The sequence below is a fragment of the Sorex araneus genome, chromosome 3 (assembly GCF_027595985.1).
Source record: "Sorex araneus isolate mSorAra2 chromosome 3, mSorAra2.pri, whole genome shotgun sequence".
Classification (NCBI taxonomy): Eukaryota; Metazoa; Chordata; class Mammalia; order Eulipotyphla; family Soricidae; genus Sorex; species Sorex araneus.
The window spans coordinates 175,070,005-175,084,049 of NC_073304.1; the positions used below are offsets into that span (position 1 = coordinate 175,070,005).

The window sequence follows — 14,045 nt, forward strand, 5'->3', positions numbered from 1 at the left end:
TGACAGAGCCTGGCAAGCTACCCATGGCGTATTCGATATGCCAAAAACAGTAACAACAAGTCTCACAATAGAGACATTTCTGGTGCCCACTCGAGCAAATCGATGAATAGTGACGACAGTGATTCAGTGATACATCATGCAGTCCACATTAAACAACGATGCTGCAATGTACAAGTCCGTTCTTAATGACTATGATCTTAGTGATCAGCCATGACTCCTATCACTGCTCCTTTCTCTCCAAAGCATTACACTCTGAATTGAAATACGACATCTCAAATTCAGCTTATAATTTTCAAAAAAAAGTCACATTTCTATGTGAGTCAATTGGATTACGACAAGGTCGGCAAAACCCTCCAGGATATTGAAGATAAAGGTATCTTCAAAGATGACACGGAACTAAGCAATCTAGTAAAAACAGAGATCAACAAATGGGACTACATTAAACTAAAAAGCTTCTGCACCGCAAAAGATACAGTGACCAGAATACAAAGACTATCTACAGAATGGGAAAGGATATTTATACAATACCCATCAAATAAGGGGTTGATATCAAGGGTATATAAAGCACTGGTTGAACTCTACAAGAAGAAAACATCCAACCCCATCAAAAAATGGGCCGAAGAAATGAACAGAAACTTTACCAAGGAAGAGATACGAATGGCCAAAAAGCACATGAAAAAGTGCTCTACATCACTAGTCGTCAGAGAGATGCAGATCAAAACAACCATGAGATACCACCTCACACCACAGAGACTAGCACACATCCAAAAGAACAAAAGCAACCACTGTTGGAGAGGATGTGGGGAGAAAGGGACCCTTCTACACTGCTGGTGGGAATGCCGGCTAGTTCAGCCCTTTTGGAAAACAGTATGGACGATTCTCAAAAAACTAGAGGTTGAGCTCCCATTTGACCCAGCAATACCACTGCTGGGAATATATCCCAGAAAAGCCAAAAAGTATAGTCGAAGTGACATATGCACTTATATGTTCACCGCAGCACTGTTTACAATAGCCAGAATCTGGAAAAAACCCGAGTGCCCTAGAACAGATGACTGGTTGAAGAAACTCTGGTACATCTATACAATGGAATACTATGCAGCTGTTAGAAAAAATGAGGTCATGACGTTTGCATATAAGTGGATCAACATGGAAAGTATCATGCTAAGTGAAATGAGTCAGAAAGAGAGAGACAGACATAGAAAGATTGCACTCATCTGTGGAATATAGAATAATAGACTATAAGACTAACGCCCAAGAATAGTAGAAATAAGTACCAGGAGATTGTTTCCATGGCTTGGAGGCTGGTCTCTCATTCTGGGTAACTCAGGGAAGGGACCACCAAGCAAAATGTGGTTGGAGGTCATGTGGGGGAAGGGTGAGGCGGGCGGAATACAGACTAGAGACTGAACACAATGGCCACTCAACACCTCTATTGCAAACCACAACACCTAATCAGAGAGAGAGAACAAAAGGGAATTCCCTGCCATAGTGGCAGGGTGGGGTGGGGGAGACGGGTCTGGGGAGGGGGGGAGGGATGTTGGGTTTACGGGTGGTGGAGAATGGGCACTGGTGAAGGGATGGGTTATTGAACTTTGTATGGGGGAAGCATGAGCATAAAGATGTATGGATCTGTAACTGTACCCTCACGATGACTCTCTAATTAAAAATAAACTAATAAAATAAAAAAAAACAATAATGTATGCACAGCCTGAGATTAGCATGTCATTCTGGGACAATACGAAGTCAATATTCAAGCTAGAAATGTATGCACCAGATCGATAGTACAGCAGGTAGGATGTTCGCCTTGTAATTCCTGAGTGCAGAGTGAGGAATAACCTTTGAGTATCTCCGGGTGTGGTCCCAAAACGAATAAAAAGCAAAACAAAATTAGAAATGTATCCTCAAGGTTCATGCTTGCTGAAAGAAAACCAACTCAATAATGTGGATGAAAGCTGCAACAAAGACCAGACATGAGGGGCCTAAAATCTAGACATTTGCTTTCTGAAGCTGATTGACTTTAAATCATTAACCACTCTGAATCTTGCCTTCAATCTATGCAATTACATATATTTTTGTAATATAATGAGGTCTGTTCTAACTGTAAAAGAATATAAAACAAAAAATCTTTTTCCAACAGATGCTTGATTAAAAAAATACTTATGGGTATAAAATTTAGTGCCCTTCTCATCTGTGGAATATAAAATAAAATAACAGAATATGAGACTAACACCCAAGAATAGTAGAGATAAATACCAGGAGATTGGCTCCAAGGCTTGGAAGCTGGCCCCACATGCTGGAGGAAGGGGCAGCTCGCATAGAGAAGGGAACACCAGGTAAAGTGTGGTTTGAGGACCCGCATGGGATGGGAGATGCACTCTGAAAATAGAATATAGACCAAACACGATGGCCATGTAGTGCCTCTGTTGCAAACCACAGCACCCAAAAGGAGAGCGAGAGAACAAGGGGGAATGCCCTGCCACAGAGGTGGGGTGGGGTGGGGGGATGGGGTGGGAGGGTGGGAGGGATACTGGGAATGTTGGTGTAGGGGACTGGGGACTGGTAGAGGGATATAAACAAAATGCAAACATGAAAGTCCACAAGTTTGTAACTGTAACTCATGGTGATTCACTAATAAAAAAAATAATAGTGCCCTTGGTTGTCTTTTGAAATCTTAAATTTGTGGTTTTGGTCTGAAATTAATATATTCTTGCCAACTGCAGTATGGAAAGAAAAGGTAGAGACAGGATATGATGTTCATAATTTTAATAGCAAGTGGCAAATTAAAAACAACCAGTGACATAAGGTCAGTGCTAAAATATATAATTATATCATTTGAAGATGGGTCATAGTTATCAAGTTCTAAACAACAATTTTCGGAGACCAGAGAGACAGTACAAGTAAGGTACGTGCCTTGCACATGGAAAACTGGAGTTTGATCCCTGCTTCTACACATCCCTGACCCCTGCCAGGAGTAAGTCCTGAGCACTGCCAGATGTGACCCCAAAAATAAACCAAAAAAATATATATCGATATGTACACCATGTTCCTGCAATTCATATCAAATATTAGGAGTAAATAGGAAAACAGATGGGAAAATATTGTGAACATATTAAAGGAAAAATAAGACTGTGCCTTAAAACTGGCAGTACATTTTTGAGAGAAGACTCAAGATTGCTTAAACAAGTTAAGGAGTCTACCACTAAAAATATTTTTAATCGGACACATACACTGTCCTTGCCACGTACCCAAATGTGCAAAGAGATACACTTTCCTGATCACAATTTTCTCCGACTCAGGGTTTTTCTCAGAGCAAGTTTAACGTCTTTGTTCCGCAAGCTGTAGATTAAGGGGTTCATCAAGGGAACAGTGTTGGTATAAAAGACAGAGGAGATTTTCCCCTGGTCCATGGAAGTGGGAGAAGATGGCTTGAGATACATGAATGAAGCCGATCCAAAGAAGAGAGAAACAGCAACGATGTGGGAGCTGCAGGTGCTGAAGGCCTTGGACCTGCCCTCCGTGGAGCTCATGCGGAGGATACTGCAGACAATGGAACCATAAGAGAAGAAGATGGTGATACAGGGCACGGCGATGTTGATGCCCACCACAATGATCACAACCATCTCGTTGACGTAGGTGTCTGTGCAGGAGAGCTGCAGCACAGGAAGGAGGTCACAAAAGTAGTGGTTGATGGTGCTGGCATCACAGAAGGTCAGTCTCAGCATGAATCCAGTGTGGGCCAGGGAACCAGAAAATGCCATCAAGTAGGAGGCAAGCATCAGGCTGGCACACACCTTAGGGGACATGGCGATGCTATACGTCAGTGGGTTGCAGATGGCCACATAACGGTCGTAGGCCATGGACGTCAGCACATAGCACTCAGAAATGGAAAAAAAGCAGAAGAAGTAAAGCTGGGTCATGCACCCTGTGTAGGAGATAATATTCTTCTCTGACACGAAGTTAACCAGCATCTTGGGTGTAAACACGGTAGAATAACAGAGGTCCACAAAAGACAGGTTAAAGAGGAAAAAATACATGGGGGTCTGGAGATTGGAATTCAGCCCGATGAGAGTCATCAAACCCACGTTTCCCAACACAGTGACTATATACATTACTAAAAAGATGAAGAACAAGGGAAGTTGGAGACCTGGTTGGTCTGTTAATCCTGCCAAGATGAATTCAGTCACTAAAGAGCTGTTGGCAGGAGCCATTCTTCTCCAAGGAATTCTGAGAGCACAGGAGAAAAAGTTATGTGAACAACAAATTGACTCAATATTTCGACAAAAACAAAACCTCAACCTTTCCTCTCACTCACAATGTGCATGCACTGGGAATATCTATGTCTAGCCCAACATGGGCCTATATAATATGTGTGGGTACTGGAAGGGAGGAAGGGAGAAGGAAAGGAAGAAAGGAAGGATAGAAGGAATGAAGAAACAAAGGAATGAAGGAATGAAGGGTGTGTGTTTGCATGCGTTTTTGTGGGTGTGCATGTGTATGTGTGTGTGTGTGTGTGTGTGTGTGTGTGTGGTGCCAGAGCTTGCAGTATCTCTGAGTCACATTCCCTGAGCTACAATTTAGCCTTGGGAGTGCAGGGAATTGCTGCATATGCAAACATAGTACTGGCAGAAATAAAGAGTAAGGGAGAACTCTGAAGCAGAGCACAATTATCTTTTTCTTGTCTTACCATTTAATTCACTGGAACCCTCTCTTCACCAAAAATATGAAGCACCAAACTTACCTACAAGGATTTGGCCTCTGATACAGATTAAACTTGGTGTAGTGGGAACCAAAAACATTTCTAATCTAGTAATTAAATAATAAGGGTCCAAGAGAGGTTTCTGCCCCATGTCACAAAATAAAAGTGTGTATACATACACATTCACACACAGACATACAGAGAGAGAGAGAGAGAGAGAAAGAGAGAGAGAGAGAGAGAGAGTCAGGCATTCAGCCATGGAAATTCCTGACTGATATAATACTACATCATTGGGCCTCCTATAATCTCTAAACATTTCCCCCTTTCCCCTTCAAATACACTTTTAGCTTATTTTACTTGAGTCTCTGGGCAGAATAAAATGAGAATGAAAGCAGCATCTTAGATCCTAGGACTTCTATCTCTCACATGATTATAAAAACAGGATTTAGAAACTCACCCACCGTGGGCTAGACTGTCAGCGCACGCTCTGAATCACAGCCCCTGTGGTCCTACAGGACCAATTTCAGGCTTCACAAATTTACCTTTTTGATCCTAAGAGAGTTCAGACTACACTTAATTTCTGATGTGGCCTAGAAATCTTCCAGAACTAAAGTTCATCGCCTCAAATTATAACCTTTAGCCTTCCCAGCAGCAGAAAAAAGATACTATTATTAATTATCATTTTTGCTATTAGGTAAGTCAAAAAAAGTTAATGGAGTGTTATACTATAATGTCCTCAGTTATAAAGAGGACAGAGGCTGATTCAGATCTTCCCCAAGGAAGCTTTCCAAGCGTAATAAGGAACAAGGGGTTTGAACACACACTCTGGACCACGGCAGTGCTTTCTAGGGACTCAGTATTTCATTCAAATTTTCCCTTCACTGTAGGGACTGTGTATCCCTAAGGAAGAGTCACAAGTAAACTCCCATTGCCATCCAGCAAGATGGGCGAAGATGAAACTCTAGCCCCTTTCTCCTCATTATCACACTAGTTCAAAATTAGTCTCCACTCAGGTTCCCTTTAGAGGAAATCTAGAAGCCAAGTAAGAGGATTCTCCACAAAATTTACGCATAGCACTGGGTATGTGAACCTATTAGCGAAGTTTAAGATTTTCTTTTATCATAATGCCAGTCCTGACAAAGAATCTTGTGGTAGGATTAAAAACCCCACTACTGGGGCCGGAGCGATAGTACAGCAAGTAGGGCATTTGCCTTGCTCATGGCCGACTGGGTTCGATCCTGGCATCCCATATGGTCCCCCAAGCACTGCCAGGAGTAATTTCTAAGTACAGAGCCAGGAGTAATCCCTGAGCATCGTGGGTGTGACCCAAAAAGAAAAAAAAAAAAACACTACTCCCTCAGAAGGGAAAGGGGGTAATTCAAAATGGGTGAAACAGAAGACTTGTAGGAGCTGGAGAAATGACATTAGGCACTTGCCTTGCACACAGTCAACCAGGGTTCACTTCCCAGCACCCCAGTATATTCCCCCAAGTACTGCCAAGGAGTGATCTCTGAGTGTAGAGGCAGGAGTAAGTCCTGAACACAACCAGGTGTATCCCAAAAACAAACTTAAAAAATCAAAAGCATAAGACTTGAATAAAGGAATAATTTGTACATAAACTATATATAAATATACAAAGTATATATTGCATAAATTTATATATAAATTGTATAGAGTATATAAAAGACTATATATACACACTTAAAACTAATATAAAACTGCTAGAAAAAAATACGAGTTCATCAATTTAGTCTTGGAAATGTTTTTTTGGTTATAATAACTAAACTATAAGCTCTAAAATGAATTATAAACAGATATATCAAATGGCAAAGATTCTGCCAAGAAATAATTAGTAATAGGAAGAGAAAGTCAACGGAACGGGAGAGATTTTTTTTTTTTTGGCAAGTCCCATAAGAAAAGGTTAGTAACCAAAATAAAGAAATAAAGAATGCTTGCAACTTAATTAAAAACAAAAATAATCCAATTACAGATGGCTGGACTAAGGCCCAGGACAACAGTACAGCAGGCAAGCACCCAGTCTTAGTCCCAGGCCTCAGTCCAGCCATCTCAGGACTGATCCCTGAGAACAGAGCCAGAGCAAGTCCTGAGCACCAGGAGGTGAGGACCAAAAAACAAGGGGCAAAAAAAATTAGACTAGACATCTGTTCAAAAGGGAAACTGAAATGTTCTACAGCACATGATTTTTTTCAATACCATTAATAATCCATAAAGGTAAAATACAGTATAAATTTATATATAAATTATATAGAGTATTATAAGACTATAAATACACTTAAAAATAGTATAAAACTTCTACAAAAATTGGGAGTTCATCAATATTAGTCTTAGAAATGCATTTTTGTTATAATAACTAAACTATAAGCTCTAACACTAATTATAAACAAATATGAGATATCTTAAATTTGTTGGAATAGCTATCATAAGAGAGAACAGTTGCTAGTGAGAATGTAGTGAGAAGTGACCCCCTCATATGCTGTTTTTAGCTATTTAAGTTAGTCCAACCTCTATTTTTAAAATTCTGTAATAAAGTCTCTCAAAAAATTTAAACAGCCCTATCCTACTTAAATACACCAAATTTTCACATCAAGATATACATACACACACCTATGTATATCCTGATGTGAAATATGTATATATGTATGTGAGTGTGTGTGTGCATATTAAAAGACAGCAATTATCAATGGGATATTGGCCTCCTGTCTTTATGGACAGTATTCACAATATCCAAGCTCTGGAAACCTCACAAATGCCCAAAAATGTACAAATGGATTTTCAAAAAGATGTGGTATATGTGTACAATAGAATATCATTTGATCCCCGTTTGGTGCCCTGAACCAGGTGATACTAGTGAGCAAAGAGTGAGAAGTAAGCCCTGAGCACTGCCAGGAGTGGGCCCTCACTCCCCCCCCACCAAAAAAAAATTTAATTCTAGGACAAAAATAGTCCTAGAAAAGATCCTTTTAAATTTTATTAAAACAGCAGAGTTAGAAAATAAAATTACATAGTATTAAATGGCAAATATATTCTCATTACTAAGCCATTAAGCACACTGCATAGCATACTCCAAACACAGATAGATAATGAGAGTATGCAATAGCTTCCCACAGCCCACTCGGTGGAAAGTCTTCACTGTACTATTAGAAACTTGGTCCGGCTGGCTCTGAGTAAAGTGCTCCTGTACTACCCAGGTTTGTGAAATTCCTCTACAGGAGCCATTCAAAACGAGAAAAGTTGTCCATATAGTGCCAAAAGTTGGCACTGGGAAGTATTCGTATACTGGAATGGGAAGGAATGGGAGTGTAGATAGCGGGTCGACAACTACACCACCTCTGTTTCGCTGATGACGTCGTTCTCATAACACCAAACATTAGCCAAGAGGCACAAATGCTGGCTGACTTTGACCTCGAGTATGGAAAGGCCAGACTACAGCTGAATCTCACCAAGACGATGTTCATGAAAAACAAACTAGTCCCTGATGTTCCATTTGCTCTCAATGGAACGAACATCTCCGAATACAGCAGCTATGTGTACCTGGGTTGAGAATTCAACACAAGGAATGACTTGGCGTCAGAACTGCGCAGGAGGAAGAGAGCAGTATGGAATGCCTTCAAGAGCATTGAAGAAGTTAAGTGGACAAAGAACCTCCGGCTCCAGGCACATCTTTTCAACTCCATAATTCTTCCTGCACTAACATACCCCTCAGGGACCTGGGCCCTATGAAAACCTGACGGGAACGCTATTCGGGTATCCCAAAGAGGAATCGAAAGAGCTACGCTTGGAATATCACATTTCACTCAATTGAGAGAAGGAATCCGGAATTCTGACCTCCATCGACGATCAAGAATCAGGGACAATGTCTCATTTGCCAAGGCATCAAAAATTAGATGGGCCAAACACCATAATGCATGTGACTTAGAGATGACCTTCCACAGGACATCAAAAGACTGCATGGTCGCCCACCTACGAGATGGTCAGATTTCTTCGTCAGAACCCTGGACATGTAACTTTGGGGGGTGGCACACCCAACTGTGCTCGGTATGTACCCAGGTTATACTCCAGTCTGGGCTCTACACCCATAGATCATTCCTGGCAAGCTCCAAGGACCATATGGGGTTTTGGGGATCAAACCCAGCTCAAAAAAGAAAACCCAGTTCAGTCACAGTCAAGGCAATTCCCCTACTCACTTCATCATCTCTCCAGCCCCTAAAGCTATGCAACTTTAAGTAAATCACTTAGCTAATTATTAGTCACTCTGAACTTCAATTTCACTTCAAATAAAGATATTTGACTATCTTTAATGTACTGGGTTTTTGTTTGTTTGTTTGTCCTTTGTTTGGGGGGCACACTTAGCTATGTTCAGGGCTAACTCCTGGCAGTGCTTGGGAAAGCATATGAGATGCTGGGGATAGAATCTGGGTTAGCTGTATGTAAGTCAAATGCCCTACCCACTGTACTATCTTTCTGGCCCTATATGCTGATATATCAAGGAGGATTTGTCCATGGTTGGAAGCCAGCCTTGGGGGAGAAGGCAGTTGAGATATAAAAGGGGCCACTATGACAATGATGGCGGATATGATCGCTCTGGATGGGAGCTACATGCTGAAAGTGGGTAAAGGACCAAACACGATGGCCCCTCGGTATCTATATTGTAAAACATAAAGACTGAGGAAAAGAGAGAGAGAGAGAGAGAGAGAGAGAGAGAGGAGAGAGGTTCAAGAGAGAAACTGGAGGACATCGGTATGGGAAATGCACACTGGTGGAGGGATGGGTATTGGAACATTGTATGACTGAAATCCAATCAAAAACACCTTTGTAAATGTGTATCTCATCGTGATTCAATAAAAGGAAAGAGCAAAGAAAGAAAACTGTGTCAAAAGAAGAGTTCATCCACAATGTTTACAGAGGCAAAAGTCTATTCTGTATTTATGCAGCCTATCCTCTCTGCCCAGTCACTGCATTCACTCAGACATAAATTCTAGCAAAACTTTTTCTTGTGGAGTTTTTTTTATAGCAAGTTTTACGCCTTTGTCCCTGCAGAAGATGGTGTGAGGCAGGTGAACGCAGCTGAGGTAAAGATTATGTAGCTGCTGCGGGTGCCAAAGGCTTTGGACCTGCCTTCGAGGAGCTGATGCAGAGGATGCTGGAAAGGATGAAGCCATAAGAGATAAAGATGGTGGTACTGGGCACGATGAGGTTGATGCCTGCCACGATAAAAATCTACCTGCTCGTTGGTGCAGGTGCTTGTGCAGCAGAGTTGGGGCTGAGGAAAGATGTCCCACAGAGATAGGTGATGAGGTTGGTATCAGAGGGGTCAGTCCCAGCATGCACTCTGCAGGGGCCAGAGCACACAAAATTGCCACCAAGCAGAAGCCAAATAAAGGCAGTAATGTGCTGTAGGTGGGCATGTCGATATTTTACAGATGGCCTATCGTGGATGCCAGCACAGAGCATTCAGAAATGCCACAAGACACAAAAGGCCAAAGTGGGTCATGAGGACCATGTAGGAAAGAATATGCTTCTCTGGTAAACAGTGAGCCCGCACTCTGGGTGGCAACAGAGAAGAATAACACATGTCTATGGAGGACAAGTGAACAAGAAAAATGTACATGGAGGGGTGTGAAGATGAGAATTCAACCCAGTTGCCATTATCAAACCCAGAGTGTTTCAGTTGCCAATCAGAAAGCTGTCCACTATACTGATTATCCTAAAATAATGCCACTTATAATTTTTAAAAAAAAAACTCATCTAACTTGTTAATATTTGATTAACTTGTTTGTCAAATATTATGGGGGTAGGTGCAGCCCAATTTGGAACTTTTTATTTCTACAAATCTGTGAAATTAAAACAGACTTAATTTGCAGTTGAGGTTTCATAAATGAAAATTTCAAGATCAGGTTAAATACATACCAAAGTACCCAAACCACACATACATTAATTACTTAGTTACAGTCACACCTTTTCAAAGGATAATAAAATGAAGTAAAAAGAAAGCCAACAGTAAAACTTCACAATGAACTATTTTACATAAATAGAATTTGTTACAAAAAGTAACCAAGTCCAAATTTTTTCATAAGACAAAAAAAATAAAATTTGTGTCATGAGGCATAACTATGCCTAAAATAGGCACAGACAAAAAAAGAACTTTTAAAATCTTCCTATTTAATATTTATGGAATAAAAAATAAAATGAACAGACCAAAGATTTTTGCAAGGTTGGGAGGCCTGCATTTAGGAAGTGAATAACTTATTTGGTCATTTTTATTAAGAAATTGCACAACATAGAAACATAGAAATGGTGGGGCACATACCTGGTGTGTGCAAGGCCCTGAGCTTGACCCCCAGTGCCCCATGGCCCCCCGAAACCACTGTGAATGCCCCACCTCCAAAAAATAAATTGTGTTAATTTAGCTGACCTGCAGTATAATGCCTAGAATTACTTCATTATTTATAAACATTTGCATGAAGACTCTGGAAATAGAAGTTTTATGCACAGTATTACAGTAGAAAACTGGATTTGATTTCCTAGTGCTTACAGACCTTAAGTATCATTGAAAAGCTGCTATTTAAGGAGGGTCCTCCCTGGCCTTTTGGGGGGGAGGTCTAGAACCAGGAGTGGACGCAGATTACCTGTTCCTTGTCCAACAGTCAACTGTGAGTGCAGACACAGGACACAACCGCACCATAGTTCCTTGACAACTAGCAAAATCATTCATCTGTTTTTCCGGAGTAAATATCAAGTTCCAAAAATGACAATAGAAAACAGGAAACAGTTTCCACTTAAATGTTATTCTTAAATAGAAAAGACAGAGTAAGCAGAGAACTTGTGAAACAGTGAGGAGGGAAGATCTGATTTAAAAACAAATGAAGAGAAAACTGCTATTTCACCAAGATAAACAACACACTAGGGTCCAAAGGCTTCGACCTAAACATCTGAGTAAAAGCAGCAGCCAGTCCTATCTATAACTGTGTGCATTAGACAATTTTTGATCAAAATTTTGTCCTACCAAGAGTTTTTCTGAGAGCAAGTTTAACGTCTTTGTTCCTCAAACTGTAGATTAAGGGGTTCATCATGGGAACTACACTTGTGTAAAACACAGAGGAGATTTTCCCCTGATCCATAGACATAGAAGAAGAGGGTTTAAGATACATAAACGCGGCCGATCCAAAGAAGAGAGACACAGCAACAATGTGGGAGCTGCAGGTACTGAAGGCCTTGGACCTGCCCTCCGTGGAGCTCATGCGGAGAACGCTGGCAATGATGAACCCGTAAGAGACAAAGATGGTGAAACTGGGCACAACGAGGGTGATGCCCACCACAATGATCACAACCAGCTCGTTGATGGAGGTGTCCGTGCAGGAGAGCTGCAGCACTGGGAGGATGTCACAAAAATAGTGGTTAATGGTGTTGGCATTACAGAAGGTCAGTCTCAGCATAAATCCAGTGTGGATCATGGCTTTGGAAAATGATATCAGGTAGGAGGCAAGCATCAGGCTGGCACACACCTTAGGGGACATGGCGATGCTATACGTCAGTGGGTTGCAGATGGCTACATAACGGTCGTAGGCCATGGATGCCAGCACATAGCACTCAGAAATGGCAAAAAAAGAAAAGAAGTAAAGCTGGGCCATGCACCCTTTGAAAGAGATTATATTCTTCTCTGACACGAAGTTAACCAGCATCTTGGGTGTAAACACGGTAGAATAACAGAGGTCCACAAAAGACAGGTTAAAGAGGAAAAAGTACATGGGGGTCTGGAGATTGGAATTCAGCCCAATGAGAGTCATCAGACCCAAGTTACCCAACACAATGATTATATACATTACTAGAAAGATGAAGAACAAAGGAAGTTGAAGATCTGGTTCGTCCGTTAATCCCATCAGAATGAATTCTGTCACGAAAGAAACATTTCCAAGAGCCATGCTTTCCCAAGAAATCTGTGAGCACAGAAACACAAGTTCACAATCAACAAAAAGTCCAGTCTTCCCAGTATCTTGTCTACAAGAGAGGATCTATGCTAGAAATATCTGAAACCAGCTCATTCAAGACCCCTATATTCTGCCTTTACCATCACCATAAGACTGATTGACACTAACTTTCTCTTTCACATTCTTCATGAGCTAAGCCCTGGGGTACCATGGACTGAGCCCAGACAGGACAGTCTCTCATCTCACAATCTTCCATCACTTCCCCTCTTCCCACACAAGCAAAACTGGAGTTGGCATTCCCACCCCTGGACCTGACTCTCGTGCCCGTCAGTCAGGGATGTGTGGTGGGTGGCTGGGGTGTGGAACAAGACTGTTCTCAGTCTAGATCCAAGCATGGGCCCAAATGTGAGAAATGTGGTTCCTGTCCACGTCGGAGTCAGATGAGAACAGCACAATGGGGACCACGGCTATAGCACAGGAGATGATGTGCTTGACTTGACCAGATTCCATCCCTGGCACTGCATATGGTTCCCTGAGAACCTCCACTAGTGATCCCTGACCACAGAGCCAGGAGTAAACCCTGAGCAATTCCAGGAGTATGCTCTGAGCACAGAGCCAGGAGTAAGCCCTGAGCACAGAGTCAGGAGTAAGCCCTAAACACAGAGCCAGAAATAAGCCCTGAGCACAACCCCCAAGAAATCCCAGCTGTTGGGGCTGGAGCAATAGCACAGCGGGTAGGGTGTTTGCCTTGCATGCGGCCAACCCGGGTTCGATTCCCAGCATCCCATATGGTCCCCTGAGCACCATCAGGAGTAATTCCTGAGTGCACAAGCCAGGAGTAACCTCTGTGCATCGCGGGGTGTGACCCAAAAAAGCAAAAAAAAAAAAATCCCAACTGCAAAGTGAGCTTTTATCCCTGTCCCCCACACCACACACACAGAGTGGAACTCTGAGGACTTGATACCTCAGAAGAGTCTTCACTGTCCCAAAAAGAGATTCACCTGCAAATCTCCCAACAGAGAACAGGAAACTGTCATGTCCTCCACTTCACAGTTTCTATCTCACCAGAGGAAACTTCCACAAACACTCACCAGGGACTCACCCTCTCAGGCCAGACTCTCTCTATGCTCCCTCATCAGAGCCGGCCTCTGCCTTCAGGATGATGCTGTAGAGACTCATTCTGTATCTGGCCAGGGATCTTTCCAAGCCACCGCTCAGGACCCACTCTGGCTGTGACTCGGATCCTCTGAGCATCCCAACAAGAGCTACTCTCACTCTCCGTCACTGCTGGGTGACTTGAGGTGCCTGGCTGTGAGGTGACCCCCCCAATGTACCTGTTGACAGACAGGGCAGAGGCTCTGTATGGAAAAGGAAGCAATAGGATCATTTCAGCCCCAAACTAT

At 42.2% G+C, this 14,045-nt stretch overlaps 2 protein-coding genes across 2 annotated transcripts; both read right to left on the reverse strand.

The window, feature by feature from the left end:
- Window positions 1–3,275: 3,275 nt before the first annotated feature.
- On the reverse strand, window positions 3,276–4,223 carry LOC101537628 (olfactory receptor 145-like). The gene has a single exon (XM_004604777.3). It carries the CDS (start codon window positions 4,206–4,208, stop codon window positions 3,276–3,278), a length of 933 nt encoding a protein of 310 aa, XP_004604834.1. The 5' UTR covers window positions 4,209–4,223.
- A 7,480-nt stretch (window positions 4,224–11,703) lies between these two features.
- Window positions 11,704–12,645, reverse strand: LOC101537901 (olfactory receptor 147-like). The gene has a single exon (XM_004604778.2). The coding sequence runs from the start codon at window positions 12,634–12,636 to the stop codon at window positions 11,704–11,706; it is 933 nt and encodes a 310-aa protein (XP_004604835.2). The 5' UTR covers window positions 12,637–12,645.
- Between the last annotated feature and the right edge of the window lie 1,400 nt (window positions 12,646–14,045).